General features: G+C 43.2%; 1 protein-coding gene across 3 annotated transcripts in view; it reads right to left on the minus strand.

The window, feature by feature from the left end:
* Positions 1-4,759: 4,759 nt before the first annotated feature.
* APBB1IP (amyloid beta precursor protein binding family B member 1 interacting protein) overlaps positions 4,760-20,207 on the minus strand; it is a 106,714-nt gene continuing 91,266 nt past the window's right edge. For all 3 annotated transcript variants that reach the window (XM_085893139.1, XM_085893138.1, XM_085893137.1), the window contains exons 13-16: positions 15,556-15,654; positions 13,364-13,463; positions 13,028-13,140; positions 4,760-7,698 (exon numbers count right to left, since the gene is read on the minus strand). In XM_085893139.1, coding sequence (XP_085749265.1) covers positions 6,598-7,698; positions 13,028-13,140; positions 13,364-13,463; positions 15,556-15,654 — 1,413 coding nt within the window. In that variant the 3' untranslated portion in view covers positions 4,760-6,597. The remainder of the gene's footprint in view (positions 7,699-13,027; positions 13,141-13,363; positions 13,464-15,555; positions 15,655-20,207) is intronic.

A 20,207-nucleotide genomic window follows, 5' to 3' on the forward strand; every position in this document is an offset into this window, starting at 1 on the left:
TTCTTTCTCTATTTCTTTATCTATCTAAGAAGTGAATTCTTGCAGAAATTTTTCTGTAAGGCTCACTTGGCTGCACCTGGATGGGTTGTGGAGCAGCGGCTGAAACCCGAATCATATTCAGGTTCCTTCTGATGACTCCATCTTTGCTCTTTGCTTCTTTGGGTTCCTTCTAATTACTCTAATGAAGAATTTGGTCTTCCATTTAATTGTAAGAGGTTCCACAGTCATAGAAGGGAATTTTGAAGTCCAGTATATTTAATGCCATGCGTTTTAGTTTTTTTTTTAACCCCTACCCTCCCAGTCACCCCTTACGCCAAACCAATTTACCATTTCTCTTAATTTCAAACATTGAACGACCTACCATTAGTGTTGTAGCACTGCTATGTCATTAATGAGCTAATTAATATTCATAACTGTTGCCAGGACTGCAAGTCAGACAAAGGACAATGACTTGTTTTCCGAGATTCCAGCAACGACGGGAAGATAGAATCGATAAAGCTTTTAGATAATGACACACAAAGTAGTGCACGTTTTAGGGGCAGGGAGCAACACAACAGCCAACTTTAAGGGTGGTTGAATTGCTGAGGTTGATGTATTGCCAAAAGGCAAAAATTAATCAAGCACTTTGTGTACAAATTAATTAAAGGTTATGGTTAACATGATGTGCATTACAATTGTAAAGTTTAAAGAGCCTCAAATGAAACTAAATAATTGATGATAAATAAAATATGGTCATTAAGTCATGAATTAACAAGAGCGAGAATTGGTTTGCAATACATGTCCCCTACCAATATGATACTTCCTAAGTCCAAAAAGGGCACAACTCTGAAAAATTGATGAAACTCGAACTTGTTGTGTAACTCATCATAACAAAGCCATGTACCAAGTTTCAGTTGAATATGGTGAAGGGTTTGGGGGAAAAAAAGTCTGAAACAACCACAGGTGGGATGGACAGACAGAGAGCAAACCTTTCATCCCCACCGGTAAAACCAGGAGGCGACTAAGACAATAAGAATAAAAAGCAACTGTGCTGCATTTGAAAACAAACAACCAACTATACTCATGACACAACACTGTTCACAATTGATGATTAGTGAGCACGATAGACGAGAAATGTGTGTGTGTGTGTGTGTGTGCGTGCGTGCGTGCGTGCGTGCGTGCGTGCGTGCGTGCGTGTGTGTAGCTATAAATATCACTTTGTGTGTACAACTATATAACAAGTTCAAATTGCGAACATACCCTGTGGGAGTTCATTCGTACAACTCTCAGGTGAGCGAAAGCACGGACGACGGATTGTTTTGAAATTTGGTAAGATTTTCATCGCCTCAGAAAAAGAAACCAGAACACCTCACAAGAGTGAGACTAGTTTCATATCATCAATTCCGACTTAATTTTGCATTGGGCATCGCCCAGCGCATTTCATATATCTTTTTTTTTCAATAACAATTTTAAGAAAATGGTCCGAAAAGGCCGTTTCTCCGCCCAAAAGGCTGGAATCGCACTTTGGGCTCAGTTAATGCCTGGGGAGTGGTCTCTTGACCTGTCAAGTTTGGTTCGGTTCCGTTTACGAACAACTGAGAAATAGCAATTTTTTAAAAAATGGGCCGGGAGGGCCGTTTCTCGGTCCAAAGGGACATAATCTCACTTTGGGCTCAGTTAATGCCTGGAGAATGGTCTTTAGAATATACCTGTCAAGTCTGGTTGGGTTCCATTCACTAATAACCGAGAAATAACAATTTAAAGAAAATGGGCGTTCCTCAACCCGAAGGGCCGCAATCTCACTTTGGGCTCAGTTATTGCCTGCACATATGTATCTATTGTATGCCTGTCAATTTTCATCGAATTCTGTTCACGAATAATGGAGAAATAGATGTTCAAATGAACTGTACACAAAAAAGAGAGAACGCGAGCAGTGCTTAGACCCCGTGGGGTGGAAGACCCCACGGGGTAAAGACCCCTTGTGTGTACAGCAATAAATATTCCCATGTGTACAACTAGAACAGCCATTTGTGCTAACAGCCATACAGAGACCATTGGCCTCCAGCTACAAATAGCCCTTTGTTTGTAGAGCTAAAATAATTGTGTGTGTACAGTAATAAACAGCTCTTTGTGCTGACAAATACATATAGCCCTCTTTGTGCACACAGCTATATAAAAATAGCCCTTGTGGTACAGCTATAATATTCCCGTGTCCACAACTGTGATAGCCATTTTTATGTGCAGCGAGAAAAAGGTAATTGTGCTTTCACCAATAAATAGCTCTGTGTGTACAACTATAAATAACTCTGTATTGGCAGCTATAAATAGCTCAGGGTGTACAGCTATAACAGCTCATTGTGCTTACAGCTATAAATAGCTATTTGTGCTTACAGCTATAAATAGCTATTTGTGCTTACAGCTATAAATAGCTATTTGTGCTTTCAGCTATAAATACCTATTTGTATTTGTCACTATAAATAGCTGTGTGTTCAGCTATAAATAAGCCTTTGAGCTTCCAGCACTATAGGCCTTTGTGCTTACTGCTATAAATAGCACCTTGTAGGTAGAGCTAAAATAGCCTTGAAGTACAGCAACAAATACCTATTTGTGCATGCAGCTATACATATTCCTTTCTGTGAACAGCTAAAACAATAGCTCTTTGTGCTATAGCAATAAATAGCTCTTTTTACTTGCAAACAATAGCTCTTTGTGATATAGCAATAAATAGGCCTTTGTGCTTAAAGCTATAAATAGCCCTTTACATGTTCAGCTAAAAATAGCCCTTTATGTGTGTAACTATAAATAGGCCTTTGTGCTTACAACTATAAATAGCCCTTTGTGTGTCCAACTATAAATAGCCATTTGTATGTTTCGCTAAAATAGCTAGCCCTTTCTGTGTACAATCATAAATAGGCCTTTGTACTTTAAAGCCATAAATAGCTCTGTGTGTGCAGCATTAATAGCCCTTTGTGCTTACAGTTATAAATAGCTCTGTGTGTACAACTATAAATATAATTTTGTGCTTCCAGCTATAAATATCCCTCTATATGTACTACTACAAATAACCCTTTGTATGTGCAGCAAAAAATAGCCCTTTCTGTGTCCAATTTTAAGTCGCCATTTGTGTATAAAACTATAAATAGCCCTTTGTATGTACAGCTATATATAGCAATTTGTGCTTACTGCTATAAATAGCTCTTTGTGTTCACAGCTATAAATAGCTCTGTGTGGACAGCAATAAATAGTCATTTGTGCTTGCAGCTATAAATAGCCCAAGGTATGTGCACCTAAAAATAATCCTTTCCTTGTACGACGATACAATAGGTATCCCTTTGTGCATAAAGCTATAAATCGTCCTTTGCTGGTGCACTACATGGTCCATCTTTTAGACTTAATTCTGGCACCTCCTCACACAATATATATTTTATTGTAATCATTGGATGACTTTTCTCAAGAGAGCTGCAGACAAACAAAACATTCCTTTTATATGATCATGCGATATCTACAGTGTGTCTGAAAGTCACTTTACCAATCTCCAGTAAAGTTATAATTATTAAAAACTCTTTTAATATAGAGGTTCGATTGTGCAATGCTTACAATAATTAATTATTTATCACTCATTGTATCTGTATGTGCTCCATCATTCTCCATGCACCATTGAACTTGTGGAGAACTGAGAAGGGAGGGAGGGAGGTGCGATAAAGTTAGCAGGGGTTAAGTGACTTTCAGGCCACCCGATATCTGTCTCCCACCAGACACATGACACCCACAAGTGGTCATCAAACCAGACAGTGAGATGAGAGGTATAATATATAATGAGAAGTCGTGAGTTTATATTGCTGAATGGAGTAAAACAAGCTACCTCTCCCCACCCCACAACAACAGGAATGAAGGAAATAAGGTGTGAATGATGTGAAAGTCGGATTCATGAGTGATTACAATCGTGGGGCAACTTAGCATAACAACTGTGCATTTTGTGAGGAAAGCACCAAATTTGGCACACTAGTAGCCTATCATATTATGAACAGATTTGGATATTGGGCCATCTCAAAATTTTTGATGGCAGTGGAAAATGGCTGCCACAGCCATCAGCGGCTGAATTTGAGATGGCCCAATATCCAAATCTGTTCATAATGATAGGCTACTAGTTTGCCAAATTTGGTGCTTTCCTCACAAAATGCACAATTGATATGCTATATTTAGCTAAGTTGCCACACTACAATCTGAGCAATTGAGTTGATGAAAAAAATTTGAGGGAATATTTAGGTTCCATAACAGGACATGGTGTAACCAAATTTTCCTGACTATTCAGTCCAGCCTAAAGCACCCATCCATTTGAGAGTAACCTGCATCAATGGTTCCATTGGAATCCAGTTTTGAGAAAGCTTGTCCTGTTTTGTACAATAACATTTTGATGTCAAAATTTGCAATAAAAGGTATTTTTACAACTGCACCATCCAAAAACATAAATAAGTTAAAACCCATAAATCACTTTTGTCATAAATAGCCTGGAGGGACAATATGCTGAAAATAGGATCTTGAAGCCTTCTCTGAACCCAGACAACACATATGAATGTATCATCTCAAGTTCTGAAACCTATTCGCACCACATCCACAAAATCTACCACAATCACGTGTCCATCAAAGTACCGCCAACACCACTATCACACATCCAAAGGCACCACTATTACCTCTATACATGGTTAGCAGGAATGTCGAAATATACAACCAAACAAATTGGGATAGTCGTTTTGCAAAAGTAAGCAATCAGTAAAAATCGTAATGAATCGTACATTTAATTTTGTTTATTTGTAACATAATAACACACGATGCCGTTTGTTATTCAATAGACCATCACCTTGAAATCCCAGCCGTTATGGTACCAAGCAATTTCACCAGGTTATCGAAGTTCACACAATTATTCTGCGTGTGATGTAACTAGTTTTATTTACAACTAGCAGGGGGCCACTCAGTGCTCCCCGAGGGGAGGATGGGGTGGGGATACCCGGCGATGCCCAGCTGGATGAACTTTTCCCCGTGGTGGTTTCGGGTCATGTTGGACATTGAAAATCGATGGAGTTATTGGCCTTGTGGTTGATTACCGTTAGCCTGCGGGCCGGCGGCAGCACTGCCTGACCCATATCTCAAAATACACTTTATGTCCTCAAAATGGACGTCAAGGCCAACGTGCGGTAGCTTAAAACCTTTCCCACATTCTGAAATACGTACACCCCAAATTTGGGGCCTCTAGGTGCTATGGTTCGGCCGTGAAAGAATAACGTACAAACGCACAAACAAACAAACACTTTAAAATATTTATAAGATGGATGAAGAGCTAAAAAAAAAAAAAAAAAACATGGCAAAGTGCATGGTTTTAAGAACAAACAAAACTAACACTGAACGATCACAGAGGGTGTAAAGTTCTGCAGAGATGGTGGAAGATGTATGACTAGTTCATGGATGGGGCAAAAGGCTCTTGAGCATCCTCATTGATTAAAGGCTGCATGTGAGAATGCATGTCCAAAACCTTGAAATCCACAACATGAAGGGCTACGACCTTGATGCGATGCGATATCAGGCTGCATGCGATGTTGTTGCTTGATCATTGGTATTTTCTCAACACTGTGGAATGACTGATGAATTCTCTTGTGCAGCTCAACATCATCAGGATTACATTCTCAGTCTATATTTCTGTTATCCTCTTTAGTAAATGTGAACCCCCTCACAACCTGCCGCAGGCGGCTATTGGCCCATAAACAACGCATTCACAAACAGATGGGACATGATTCTCTTACATTTCACAATTAATATGAAAATGAGTGGACTTTTGTTTTTAATCCACATTAATATTGAAATTCAAACATTTCATTTGAAATATGAAATACCATATCAAAGCACTCCGCAATACCATTTAGTGATCAAAAGATGCATTATGGTCTCGAAGAGACTGCACAGTATTAAAATCAGGTCGACCTAATCTATATCTCTGTTTTCTGCCTTAATTCAAGTACTACCCAACAACCCAACAACCACTCCCCCGCCCCCTCCTCCCACCACCCCTCCAAATGAATTTTTTTTTATTATAAAATGATTATTTTTAAATATTAACATCTTCATTCTATCTGCTTACCCTCCGCCTCCCACGACCACGACTACATGCCACACAGGTTAAAAAGCACTGCTTATAGTTATAAAGAGTGTTTGGAGGGGACCGAGGACAGACGACATGGGATGGCCTTTTCCTGTGCTTCGATAACTATTTAACTGTGTTAATTATTCGATAATTATTGTATCACCATTGTCATTATTAACAGAATAGGGAATTTCTTCAGCTCTTGTTAAAACAAGCAGACATACAAGTGAAATACATCCAATATTGAGTCATAAACCCACCCCCGCCCCCAACTCAGAGAGTATGGTATTTCTTTGGTTGTAATAATACGAAGTGGACAGAGTTCTGAGAGACGAACAAAACAGAGTTTATATAATGGCAGTGCATGATGTCCCAAACTGCTGCTTGGTCAAGTTGGACGAAATTAATGTCCCTGTTTCCATGCAAAACCCAGGTTGATTGTTTTGCCTGACATTTTCTTGCTTTTTATAGAGAACAAGGCCTTGTCAATTTGTGAGATCTCTTTTTAGTGGAGTCGGTGGTTTTCTTGGAACGTTGGGTTTGGGCAGCGTAGCCGGTGGAGTCGTGCCTGGGGACGGCTGCGCAGAACCATTCTGCTCTCTGGTTTCCTTCGCTCGTTTCTGGAGTGTCTGAGCAAGGTCACCGAGGAAGCCGACTTGGCCCGATGGGGCCGGCTTGGGTGGGGCTTGTACAGGCCTACTTGGCTTCTCGGTTGGTTTTGGTTTAACAAAATTTGGACGGGGTTGTGCGTTTACACCTGGTGCCAGTGGTGGGGGTATTGGTGGAGGGGGTGGTGGTGATGGAATAGCAAGATTGGGAGCAGGATGTGGAGGAGGTGGAACAAGTGGCACAGATTTAATGGGACTGGCATTGAGTGGAGTTGAGGGTATGAGTGTTTTCGAAGGTGGGAGTGTAAGTGTGGGCTTTGCCTTCTGAGGAGGAGGAGGGGGAGGAAGAGGAGGAGGAGGAGGAGGAGCATTGGAACTGAGGGGTGGAGCAATTTGTGAGGCTATTGTGGTGGGAGGGGGTTGTGGGGTAGAGACTGGAGGAGGATTTGGAGGAATGAATTTATTAGAAGGAGAGGTGGACAGTGACTCATCTGGTGGGGGAGGAGGAGGAAGAAAACAAGGAGGAGGGGGAGGAATATGAATGTCGTTCTCATTTGGTGGAGGGGGCATTTCAAGGTCTTGGTCTGGTGGGATATCTGAGAGATCTAAAGGAGGAGGAGGTGGAGGAAAAAAATCTGGGGGTGGAGGTGGTAGATTGAAGTTATCAGGGCCCAACTGCTGTAAACTTTCCTGGTCTTCAATGCTCACGAGGCTCGAGGCACGGCGAGGACAATTGGGAGGAGCTTTGCGCTTCGTGGCAAGCACTGTTGCTGCACTTCCCTTCTCCGACAATGTTCCTGATGGATCCTTGCCTGGACTTTGGACAGTGCTCACGGGTGATCTTACTGGATCTTGATTTCTTATTGGCTTGTTATCCTGTGCATGGGTGGAAAGTTCTGGAATAGCCATCTTTGGTGAAGCCTGTTGAGAAGAAGTTGGTGCAGAAACTGAAGAGATCGGCTGGTGCTGAGGAATGTCCTGGCAAGGACACAAACAAAATATATTAGAGTCAAACCTCAATGTTATTGATGATTTATTTATATATTCATATACAGCATGTGGATGCTTGGCTACATCATTTTCTTGGGTAACAGCTGTGCCTCTGATTCAATGCCACCATTACCAGTAAGCTAGAACTCATTTGCCAACCTCAGAATGATGATAGGCTGAGTCAACCCACCTGGTGTTAATTCAATGATTGCGGGGGTTTGAACTCAGGACCCTAGGATCTTAAATCAGCCACCTTAATCATTAAACCAACACAAGGCTTAATGGCATTGATAAATTGATATAATTAATGATGATGATTATATCATATAAATGTAGGCATGGCAGATTCTTTATTACACATCATCAATATCATCATTGTTGCAAAATTCGAATTAAACAGGTATATTCTTCTAAAAAAAAAAAAGCCTGGTGTTTGCGCAGTGGTTAGGGCAGCGGCTTGGGATCCAAAAGGTCCTGAGTTCAAGCCCCATTGGTCCACTGAATTAATACACCAGGGGGTTGACTCAGCCTGTCATCCTTCCGAGGTCGGCGAAATGAGTACCAGTATACTGGGCCGGTGTATACCCTGGTTAAAATAGGTGTACCATATTCCTGTGTCGTAAGAGGCGACCAGGGTTGCGTCAGGAAGGGCATCCGGCGTAAAACATGTGCCAAATCACTATGCGGATCATACGGATGATCCGCTGTGGCGACCCCTATCGGGAGCAGCCGAAAGAAGAAGATTCTTCTAAAAAAAATTTTTTTAACAAGAAAATGATCTCAGTTCTGGGGCATGTTCAGTTACCAAGAAGCAAGCTATCGCTTGCCAAGCCGACCGTTCCTTATCAACGGTTCCGATTGGAGTGTTTCTTTGAGTGCGTAAACCACTTGGCGAGTGCTCTACAAGAAACTTTGTAACTGAATGCACCCCAGGTTACACTCAACACGGCGTAAGCAATGTGCATCACGCTGAACGACCTTCCCCACCCCACCCTCCTTCCGTTGTCTCATTCCATGGGAGACAATCATTTTGTAGGCCTTGCCAAAAGCCTTGCATTAAAGTATATTTTTGTCTTTCTGGTGATGCCATTAATGCAGAAACAGCCAGTGTATCTCGGATGATCATAAATTTTGGCATAAGGAGCAAGGTGCAAGTATATTGGTTTGCCAAGCTTTTCCAGCCTTTGCATTATCATGCACTTCGGTGTTTAAGCTGAAATGCATATATTCAGCTTTGTCGCAATGTTTTAGGTTTTTTAACCTTTTTTTTTCTTTTCAAACGTGTTTCTCATTTTTTGAGAAGTGTTCAAGGCCGAAGCTTTAAAAGGCTTGTTCCCCTTAGGGGTTGGGGTTGTTGTTGTAGTTTAATTTATGGAGACAGATCAATTTATACCTATATACGTGTAAACACAGGTAATGGTAAAAAAAATAAAAATGGAAACACCTGGGAAAATGAGGGACACCAAGTATATTGCAAACAACGGCTTCCACACAAGTGTGGCCCATGTATTATTGAAGCAAATAACATCCAAGCACGCCTCGGGTCATGTATAAAAATGCTGCATAGGGCTGGTTACCTCTAATTATGGCGAGCTTGGATGCGGAGGAAAAACCTCAGCGATTCGTTTTTTTGCCCCTTTTTAGCAGCTTGTTAGCCTTGTGTATGTTCTGCGTGATTTATTCCCCCCCCCCCAACCCCTATCTTGTCTATTTGTTTATCTTATACTTGTTGGATTATTAGTCCTGCGTTTTCGATCATCTTTCCCTTCCTGCTTTTGCCTGGCCTTCCTCTTGTCTGGTAGGCCTCACCCACCAGGCAGGAAGGTAGCCTCGCACTTCCCAGCTGCCACCTCCCTCCCTCCCTCCCCTTCCCCTCCTCTCTCCTAGTGCTGTCCCCGCCCTCCCCTTGACCGCAGAATGGTGAGCAGGTGCCATAACTGCATCAGGTTGGTGTTCTCCGAGGAAGGAGTTGTGCCGATAAGTGAGGTATTTGGGTGGACGCTTTTGCTCGACTTGCTGGGGTTCAAGGTTGATGATTTTTATTGCCTCATCTCCTTGGCCCATGCATTTGATGTGTCTTTCAGACTTCTGAAAGGCTTGCCGAGTTCTGAGTGTAGTGGACTACCGCCCGGTCAGCTGAATCTCTGGCTGATTGGGAGGTCTCGGCCCTCTCTGACCATGAAAGGGTCATGACAGTCCGTCTCTACAATAACAGCGTTACGGATTATGACGTTAAATACTGGTTGGCTAGATATGTTGATGTTAAGACCCCACCCCGGGAAATGCGAAATGGTCTGAGTATAAGGACCAGGGCTCGGCAATATTGCGTTAAGTTCCGAGTTAAGGAGGCTGGCACAGTCACCCATATCCCTCATGGGATCGTCATTGGGATGGACCATGGGCAGTTTTTTTATGTGGGTCTGCCAAAAGCATGCCACAGATGTGGTCAACTGGACCACCTTGGTGCTGGGTACAAAGAACAGTTTTGCTCGCAGTGTGGCCAGTTGAGATATTTGAGGGAGCAATGAACTGCACAGGTGCAGTGCAACCGCTGTGGTGCATTGGAGCACACCTTCCGCTCCTGCCCACAGAGCTACGCTCGCAGGATGCGTGCATCTGCGGGTGGAGGTGTGGTTGTTGCCCCAGGGATGAACACAGGTATTGTGCCTGCTGTACCTGGTTTGTCATCCTCCCCCTCCCCCACAGTAAAGGAGGACGAGGAGAGGACGAAGGGAAAGGAAGAGGTAGGACAGGAAAGCAGGGAGAAGATTGCAATCCCCTCACCTCCAGCAGCGCAGGACCTTCACCCAATGTTGCAGCATTTCTTTCCTGCCAGGAAGGGTGTCTTCCAAGATGACAGTGCCCCCATCCACAGAGCACATGTGGTTGCCCATTGGTTTGACGAGCAAGATACTGTTGTTATCCATATGTCATGACCTTCTCAATCACCAGATCTGAACCCAATCAAGCATTTGTGCAATATTCTGGAATGACTCCTAAGACAGCATTTTCCACCTCCATCAAACAGGAGTGAGTTAACTTTCTCATGGAAAAATGGTGCCGCATCCCTCCTGCAGAATTCCAGATGCTGACACCACAACATGATTTTTTCTGGTAGTTCACCTCTCTCAATGGTCGTCATACCTTCGACCATGTGCTGAACCTTGAACCCCCCACTGTCTGTTTGACAAAGAGACTTCATACAACCTTCCCAAGCTCTTGAAACAATGCTCATTTACCGTTGGAATTTTGTCTTCAAGTAGTAAAAGTGACCGCTCTGTACGTTTAGCTTTCTGCAGCACCAGGCCGATACTTTTCTTTGCTTTTAACTTGATTGTGCACCAATCAACCTTTTCGTATAGATCCTTCACCATCCCTCAAGTTACATCTTCTGACTCTACCCTCAAAGTTCAGTCATCCATAAAAGCCCTCATTGGTAGCATCAGTTCCTGTTTACCACTATTTCTCAAATTTGAGATGCATTTTAATTTACATTCATACTTCAACTTTCACTTTTCACACAAGTTGCTTCAAAGCACGATTTAGAGGGAAAACTTGCGAATCATATGGTGGGGGTGGAGGATGATTCGTGATGAGCTTGTGTGCACGCATTAATTACTCAGATTTCACACTCCACATGTTTAATATATTTGGAAGAAAAAAAAAAGGAGCTCCCTTACAAGGAAGTTCAACGCAGGATGAGGCTATTAGATTCATGAAAGACTATGCTATGTGGTTGGCAATATAGGGTTGTTTGTCCTTGCTCCATCCTTTTTAAATGCTGAGCGTCAAGCAAGGAAGCAGCACGTGTCATTTTTAAAATCTGTGTTATGACTCGGGCTTGTTCTCTGCTCTGTATTTGGAAAGAAACACTTTCTGGTTGGCCTAAGTGTGAATAACAGCAGATGATGCTCTGACAGCGTGGTAGTAAATCGTGAAAAGTGTACTGTGAAGTGTACTGTGAACGCGAGTTCCATAGTGTACTCTGAACGAGGGTGAGAAGGGGTGGGGGAGGGGGTTCACACCAGTAACTGTGATCAAGTTGAAGGTGTGAAAGTGAATTAATTTCAAAAAAAATTACCCTTTATGATTCTCAGCCATCTGATTATAGTAATAAATAACGTACTCCAAAACACTGCGCTCTAAAGTAAATAAAATCTATAACTATAAGAGGTGTGTGTGTGTGTGTGTGTGTGTGTGTGTGTGTGTGTGTGTGTGTGTGTGTGTGTGTGTGTGTGTGTGTGTGTGTGTGTGTGTGTGCGTGTGTGTGTGTGCGTGTGTGCGTTGTTGGTTGTTATCTCCATTTGTTGATTTCAGGAGGTAGAACGAAGTCCTCCCAAGACTCAAAATATTCACTTTTGCTTCGGTGAGGATCACAGTTCATAGACCAAGCTGTTCAACTTTGTTGTTCTCAGAGTTTGGTTCTGACGGATCTTTTCAGGATCGTCACCGAACCCCGGACTCCCTTCAATTGTAGTTATTTTGTGGTAACATTCCCGGGGATGGTTTTCAAAATTTTAGTGAGGCTCTTCTTTATTATTCCTGTTTCTCCAATTATCACTGATGGTGCAATTTAAACGCTCTTCAGATTCCAAGGTCTCTTGTTCTCATTTTTGAGGTCCTGGTATTTGGTAATTTTCTTCATTTCTACATTATTTAAGCCAAAATCGCTGAGTACTGAAGCCTCAATCAGCAACCTGTCTTTGCCTCTTTGTTCCTGAGAATGGTGTCTGGTCGCAAGGCTGACTGAGGTATCAGTTCCCAGTGGTGTGTGTGTGTGTGTGTGTGTGTGTGTGTGTGTGTGTGTGTGTGTGTGTGTGTGTGTGTGTGTGTGTGTGTGTGTGTGTGTGTGTGTGTGTGTGTGTGTGTGTGTGTGTGTGTGTGTGTGTGTGTGTGTTGCCATTTCTCTCAAACATGGCTAAACGGATCTTCATCAAACTTTCAGAGGTTCATCAATAAGTGCCAGGGAGTGTGTCTTCGTGTTCACTCATGAAAGGACGTAGGCGACACCTGTTTCTTCCGTAAAGTACATCTCCACGATACGAGAGGAAAGTTATGCAATTTAGCTCATGGAAAAAATACAGTTAATGCCTTCCTCGTGACACACACACACACACACCGGAAATTGGACGAATACTGTACAGCATCTGTGACTGTTGCAAATGGACATCACATATTGTCTGTCGCACCTCTTGCACATATCACGATATAAGATTTATCATGCATGGTTTTTTTTTTATGTACTGTTGATAATGTGTACCTGTGGCTGCCAGGATGCACACCTGTGATTAGATCTTAGTTGATGTGTCAATCTTACCTTCCGAGCTTGGCTGAGTTCATTGCCACGCTTCCATGCCTCACAGAAGATGTTTCCAACGGTGTTTGTCAAAGCATGGGCAGGTTTCTCTGGCATCTCACTTTGTTTCCTCTCTGCAATCCACAGGGAAAGAGAAAAAAAAATTGGTGAATAATCCCACAATTGTAAAGTGTGTTTGCATCGCATTACTTGGCAATTTTTACTCGGTGTGAACACGTTGAAGATGCAAGATGTATTCTGTGAAGATTTAGGCAAAAAACCCCCCAAAAAACAGGACAAATAAAATACAACCTGTTCTCAAACCACATGAGACTCAAAATAACTGACACTCATTACCATGGCCAGGCTGCTTTGTTGCTGAATTCATCAGGGACACCCATGTTGCTGCTGCTTTTCTTGAGACGTCCTTGTAGTTGTCATAAAGCTTCCGGCCATACTGTGCACCAAACACAGAGGAAAACTAGCCAACTTGCTCAGAACTACAGCCATTAACTTTACTCTCCACAAGTGCTTGCAAACTGGATGACTACTTCCCTCCCCATCACCATCCTCTCCACCTCTCCTCCCCCCCCCCCCATTTCCATAACAAGAGCCCTGATCCTTTCTGATCCCAACTGATTTCTGACTACAACTGGAGTTGCATATGTAACTTATTCGTTCGTATGCAGCACAAGGCTGAGGGGTAGCATCTTTGGCCGAGGGCATGGCTGCGTGCTGTTGCAATGCCTGCTGTAGGTTACAGCAGGAATTTGGAATTTGTTCAGGGTGCTGGAGAAAGCTCACTACTCTCTGCGAAGGACACAGTGGGATATTTCATGTTCAGAGATTAATGCCGGCAGACAGGATGCCAAGTTTAACGTCCATCCGAGGGACGGCACACACAATGATGAATCACCCTGCCCGTGAAACACTGAAATGACAGTTTATTTATGGGTCGGGATTCAAACCCAGGCTCACCAGCTTCGAGGCAAGTTGTACGTATGTCTTGGCCCTCCTGCCGGCCTGGATAGGTAATTTATATTATGTATTCGTAAGCAGTCTGCGGCTGCTTGGCTGCATCATTTTCTGGGGGCACGGCTGTGCCCCTGATGCAATGCCCCTTTTTACCAGCAATCTGGTACTCATTCCACCGACCTCGAAAGGATGACGGGTTGAGTGAACCCACCTGGTGTTAATTCAACGGGTCGAAAGGGGGTTGAAGTCAAGACCCTCAGATCTTAAGCCAGCCGCCCTAACCATTAAGCCAACACCAGGCTGATAAGTAACTGAAAGCATTGAAGATAGAGGGGTACATGGATATTGGTGGAAATGTGTGGGCATGATGGGCCAAATAGCCTCCTCCTGTGTCAGAATTCCTTGTATAAACCTGTATGATTATCCCCCGAAATACCTTCACCTCCACCCACCCATGTAACAAGAGTCAGTGACCGCAATGTTCTGACCACAACGCCAATACAGTGGATGAGATGCAGAACAGTTCATGCAATTTACCGAGAGTCACCATTCGGCAATCGGAAGAGTTCAAGCATTACCTGTTATTAAACAATGAATAATACCTGTATTAAGATAGAATTTACTTGATTGAGAAAGTTTACGGTGAAAACACAGAAACAGCACCACTGAACCCCAAACAAAGTGTGTGCAGTCCTGAAGTCTCAACATGAAAGCTGTGGAGTGAGGGGAGTGAAAGAGTTGGAAGGCGATTGTTTTGCAACTTACCGTTAAGTACTCGACGGTTGGGTTTTTTTTGTATGTAAAGTCGAGGCTTGTGGAGGAGCTAGAACAGAGAACAGGTAAGGACGCAACAGAAAAAAAAGCAACAGTAGAAAGAGAGGGAGGAAAACACACCAACAGCAGGGACGAGGGACAAAATAGAGGGAGATTTGAAGAAATAAGGGATTATGGCGAAGAATAAGGGCTCGGGGAGGACAATATGGATCTATCAGCAAAGTCTCAGGAAGGAAAAACTGGAAACTTGGAAAGAGGTGAGCTTGGGGAGAGACAACAGGGGTAGAAAAGATCATGGTTTTGGATGGGGGGGAAACTTAGATGGTGGTGAACAGCCGTCTTGAAGACCTGGAAGAAAGAGTGACGTTGAAGAGAATGTGGAAGATGGTTCCACAGTCAGGGACAAAATAACAAATGAGTGGAGTTGAGTAGTAATCTTGGATTTATGTAGTTTCACTAGAAAGGGGTTGACGGCAGACTGTGTGCACGCTACAGAAACCTTGGGGTGGGGGGCAGAGCACAGAAAGAGCAGAGGGTGCAAGACCAGAAAGGAGGCGGAAGAGATAGAGATACCACCGACCTGCATGTAATGTGAAACTTCAATAAAATGTGCTGCCCAACCCTCACACAGTTAGGTAGCACAACATATTGAGGTTTCTTCATGCAAAGCCCAAGTTTATAAATGCATGTAAGTGGTGGTGTGCTCTGCGAGTTGACCAGTGAAGTAAATCGACAGTTTAAGTGGTCATGCTGGAGACACGTGGAAGGTGGTGGAGCAGGAGGCACGCTTGGCTTCTCACCTTCGCGATGCGAATACCCATGACCCATTGTTGCAAGCACTTTGCATCGTCACAGCACAGCAGTTTGATGTAATCAGATTTTTTCTGGATCTGTGGGTGCTGAAAGGCCAGAATTCACCATATAAGTATCTTTTCAAAAACATTTTGGAAGTTTTGAGAATTTTTTTTTTCCTAATTAGTGCAGACAGATCAAATTAGCTTGTCCAACTCATCTATTTTGATGTTTTGTGTAATTTTAGAGAAAGAGATCTGATAACAGCGATATTACAAGGTCCTTAAAGGTCAGCATGCAATAATACTTTGGCAATGTAAAAAGTTAGGTCCTCAACACAAATTGGACAACTATTTAGGCCTCTGGCTCCATCAACCAAAACTGAGCGGTCAGTTTGAGAATTAAAGAAAACAATGACAACAACGTGTGTGTGTGTGTGTGTGTGTGTGTGTGTGTGTGTGTGTGTGTGTGTGTGTGTGTGTGTGTGTGTGTGTGTGTGTGTGTGTGTGTGTGTGTGTGTGTGTGTGTGTGTGTGTGTGTGTGTGTGTGTGTGTGTGTTAATATGATAGAGGGCAATTCAATGATCCACCATCAAAAAGAGGAACACCTCAACTTGCGAAAGCTCACATCACCAAATTTCCATGAAATTGACACTTTCATTTTCAAAAGTTTTTTTTACAAGAAATGTTAACAAAATGCATGTACTCAAACCTGAAAACCAAAGTACATGGTTTTGCAAAGGTGTGTTAATACCTACCAACGGAACGCAGTACCTGCGCATCTTGGCCTTCCGGGAAAAATGTGTACCGGTAATCATACGAGTAGAACACTCACGTAAGGTGAAAATGCATAATGATAGAAGAAAAAAAAACAAAAAGGACAAAGAAGCTGAAAGAAGAAAGGTCAGCAAGGAGAATCGTGCCCCATAGCCTTTACATATGATTAGCATGGCGGATGGTCTCAAGGCCTTCACAGAGGAGAGGGTATTCAAGAGGGAGAAACAATGATCAAAATTAATCATCAACCCAATCAATAAGAGATCTCCACATGGCATTACCATACACGCCAGTCATGTGAAAGACGAACAAGCAGCCAAATATTGTGTAACATAATGGTTTAAGAATCCCAGAGGTAGCTGCTCCAAATGGATGCTTGAACTAATTGCTTCCGTGACCTTCCGCTTTGTTCGGTAAAAAGAAGTCCTGTGTGGCACGATACGTCAACTGCGCAAAAGTCTTCAAGCCGTGATGCATTGGTGAACATCTGTTGCCTCTCCAAGGAAAAGGCTCTTGGTTTAGAGAAAGTCCCAAAGTTACAAACAAATCCAAAAATCAGACAGGCCTGCGGCAGCCACGGTGCCGGCACAAGGTGATTATTCTGCACAACGCCCAGGCATGAGGTATCTACTTGTCACGACATTCTATGGAGTTTCACACCGTTGCTGTAAATTCCACAGCGAGAAGGGGCGTCATGAATAAGCATTCTGATGCCTGTGTGAGCAATGCTTGTCCACGATGGAGTATGACCAAGAACATTGACCCAAGGGCAGAAAAAATAACTCAACTTTTGTGCACCAAGAGCAGGACAAGTTGTGGAAAACTCATTGGGGGACTGAAAGCTGCATTGGGTTTGCTGATGATGGGTTGGAGGAGGGGGAAGGATGTGATGGAGTTGCTTTAAAAGTCAATGAAATGAAAAAAAAAAATACCGGCTTTGAGAATGTAACCCAAAGAACGTGTTCCACGACATGATGAATATTATAGTTACATCAAGTTTTTTCCCATATAAGATCATATTCTGCAGTTGCGTTAGAGAATGGAATCCTACCACCTCACCAGGCTCTTACTCTTCATGAGCTTACATGTGTGAGGAAGATGGTGATGTTTTGATTCTTGAAAAAGAAACCTTCGTTACTCAAGGATATCCAGTCGAAGCACTGGTAATAAGACGATTGATTGCCGATGGGTCACCCTGAGATGATGGCCATAATTTGTGGTGCTTTCATCTTTGGGTGCAAGCTCTCCCAACAAATACAAGTTGTTCCTCGCAAATATTCATTAGTGTTCCACGACGACCAGCTGCGAGTGAGTCGGAGAGATTGAAATCAACAGACCGGGGCTTGGTAATCGTTGCGGAACTGTGGATCAACTTCACGTCTTTTTGCTCATTTACTTCTTACGAGTCTCATCTCATGTGCTCGCGTCATTACATTTTTAACTATAAGGGCACTCGGTAGAGTGCATACCTCCGCCAAGTTACGCCTGATCCACGAGAACATGTTGGGCCCAATCCATTTTTGAGATATCATGCTAGATATCATTTTTGGCCCTATCTCTCACTGGTAAAGAATCACTTTGAAATTCCAGTAGTCGGATTCGGATCCGAATCTTCACCAAAATCAAATCAGTTTGGTCTTGTCACACACCCAACCTGTCCACAACTTTTTGAGATATCCTGCACACAGACAGGCAGACGGACAGAGAGGGGTGAAAACATAACCTCGTTCGGAGCCTTGTGGGATCGTGGATCGGGTCAATTGTTTGCGAGAGAATCCGGGGTTGATACCTGGGTGAGGTAAATATTAGGCACGTTTCCTTACTCAGAATGGCTCTGTCTACTGAGTGGTAAACTAAAGGAAGCTGTTTGTTTGGCGATTGGTTTTAGACCCTAACCACCCTGTGCACACGAACAAAAAAGCGGGGTTAAGGAATTGATTCACTTCGTCTCTCTGTCTGTTTGTCGACAAACGTCAGCTTATGATCGAGGAACAACTTCATTTCAATTGAATGTTATAATTTGAACATGAATCGGAACATTGATCGAAAACAAACCGGGAGTTTAACAGTACTTTGGCTCTCAGTTTGTTCAAATTGCTCATGTGTGGAGAGGAGTGAAATAATTGTTTTAGATTATCTGCCTTTCTGGCAGTGAAACAAAATTGAAAACCATTCCAAACAGGTTTATAAAGGACATCATCAAGGACACAAATAACAGGCACAAATAACTAATGCAACGTGTAAAATAAGGTGTTGTAAAAGATGCTGCATCAATGGCGGTTAACTTGATTATTATTATTTTTTTCTACAACCTATAAAATCTATTTTATTTCAATTGAATTATATACTTGAACACTGTGGAACACAAATCTCCTTGTTGGCACTTTCAAAAATACCGTTTCGCAGTGCTGGGACAAAATATTACAGCATTTTACATCATCGCAACCAATCAAATTTGCTGCTCGTCGACCGTGCCCATGTCCTTGTTTCTCAAGACTGTGGAGGGTACGGTGTTCGATGAACTTTCTAGTTGTTGTTTCGAGATTTGAAACATCTCTGGCGTTTAGATTTGGCATTAGGATTGCCAACTGCATTCGGGGAGTTTGGAGAGAAGTGGGCCTACTCTTTTGCACAGCAGGAAAACGGTTTGTTTGCTTCGAGAGGTTGAGGAGCATCATGAGGAAACGTGATGTGGAACATAATGACGAATCTATAATCTGACCTTAGTGGGGTCTGGAAGTATTCTCAGGATGGAAGAATGGGCTTGAGGTACTCGCCTTTAAACTGTCTAAACCTGGGTTTGAATGTTGGCCCAGCCTTTTCGACCCACACACAGGGCGATTCATTAATGTGTGTGCTGTCCCTCGGATGGATGTGAAAGCTGGCGTCCTGTCGGCATTAGTTCGTGAACATTAAATATCCCACAGTGTCTTTCACAAAGAGTCGCTGAGCTATCACTGGATCCTTGAACGAATTACAAATTCCTGCCCAAAATCAGCTTCCGTTGAACGTCAGACACAGCCAGCCGGTTCGTGAAAGATTTGGGCCAAAATCTTTCTTCAGCTGACCCCAAAAGAATATGGGAATAATTTGGGGCCATTAAAAGGGTTCGCCACCATCTGCTTGAGCACCAGCATCCAGAGCAGTCAGGCTTTACACCAAAGAGGTCAACGATTGACCGTATCCTTGCTCTTCGGGTCCTCACTGAATGCAGATGAGAGTTTTGGCAGGAGCTGCTTGCAGCCAATGTTTATCTCCGTAAAGTGTTCGATTCAGTGAATCGGGATGCCCTCTGGAGGATTCTTGGTCTTCGTGGGGTGCCACTAAAGCTGGTCGATCTGATGTCTGAACTCTACTCTGGTACTGAGAGTGCTGTGAGATGTGGTGGTACCATCTATGACTTATTTCCAGTTGTTACTGGAGTTCATCATTGGTGTGTACTGGCTCCCACACTTTTCAACACTTGTATGGACTGGATTCTGGGGAGGATGTTGGAGAGATCAAGCTGTGGTGCATCATTTAGGAATGTCAAGATCTCTGACCTTGATTTCGCAGATGATGCAGTCATCTTTGCAGAGACTTTAGATATCCTTTTGGAGGCCTTCAAAGTGCCGAATGAGGAGTCGGAGCCACTGGGATTATGGGTTTCCTGGGTCAAAACTAAGATCCAGCCTTTCAATGACATCTTGGATGCTGCTATCCTGTCTGTGCCTGTTTGTGGTGAGGATGTTGAGGCCGTGGAGAGATTCACTTTCATTGGCAGTGATATTCATGTCTCTGCTGGCTGTGAGTCAGAGGTCAATAGATGTCTGGGTCAGGCCTGGGGAGTCATGGATTCACTGGATCATGGGATGTGGCGCTGACAGTACCTGTGCGGGAGGACG

This window comes from Eptatretus burgeri, chromosome 8, assembly GCF_056783735.1.
Source record: "Eptatretus burgeri isolate ZD-2024b chromosome 8, Ebu_testis_v1, whole genome shotgun sequence".
In the NCBI taxonomy this organism is placed as follows: domain Eukaryota; kingdom Metazoa; phylum Chordata; class Myxini; order Myxiniformes; family Myxinidae; genus Eptatretus; species Eptatretus burgeri.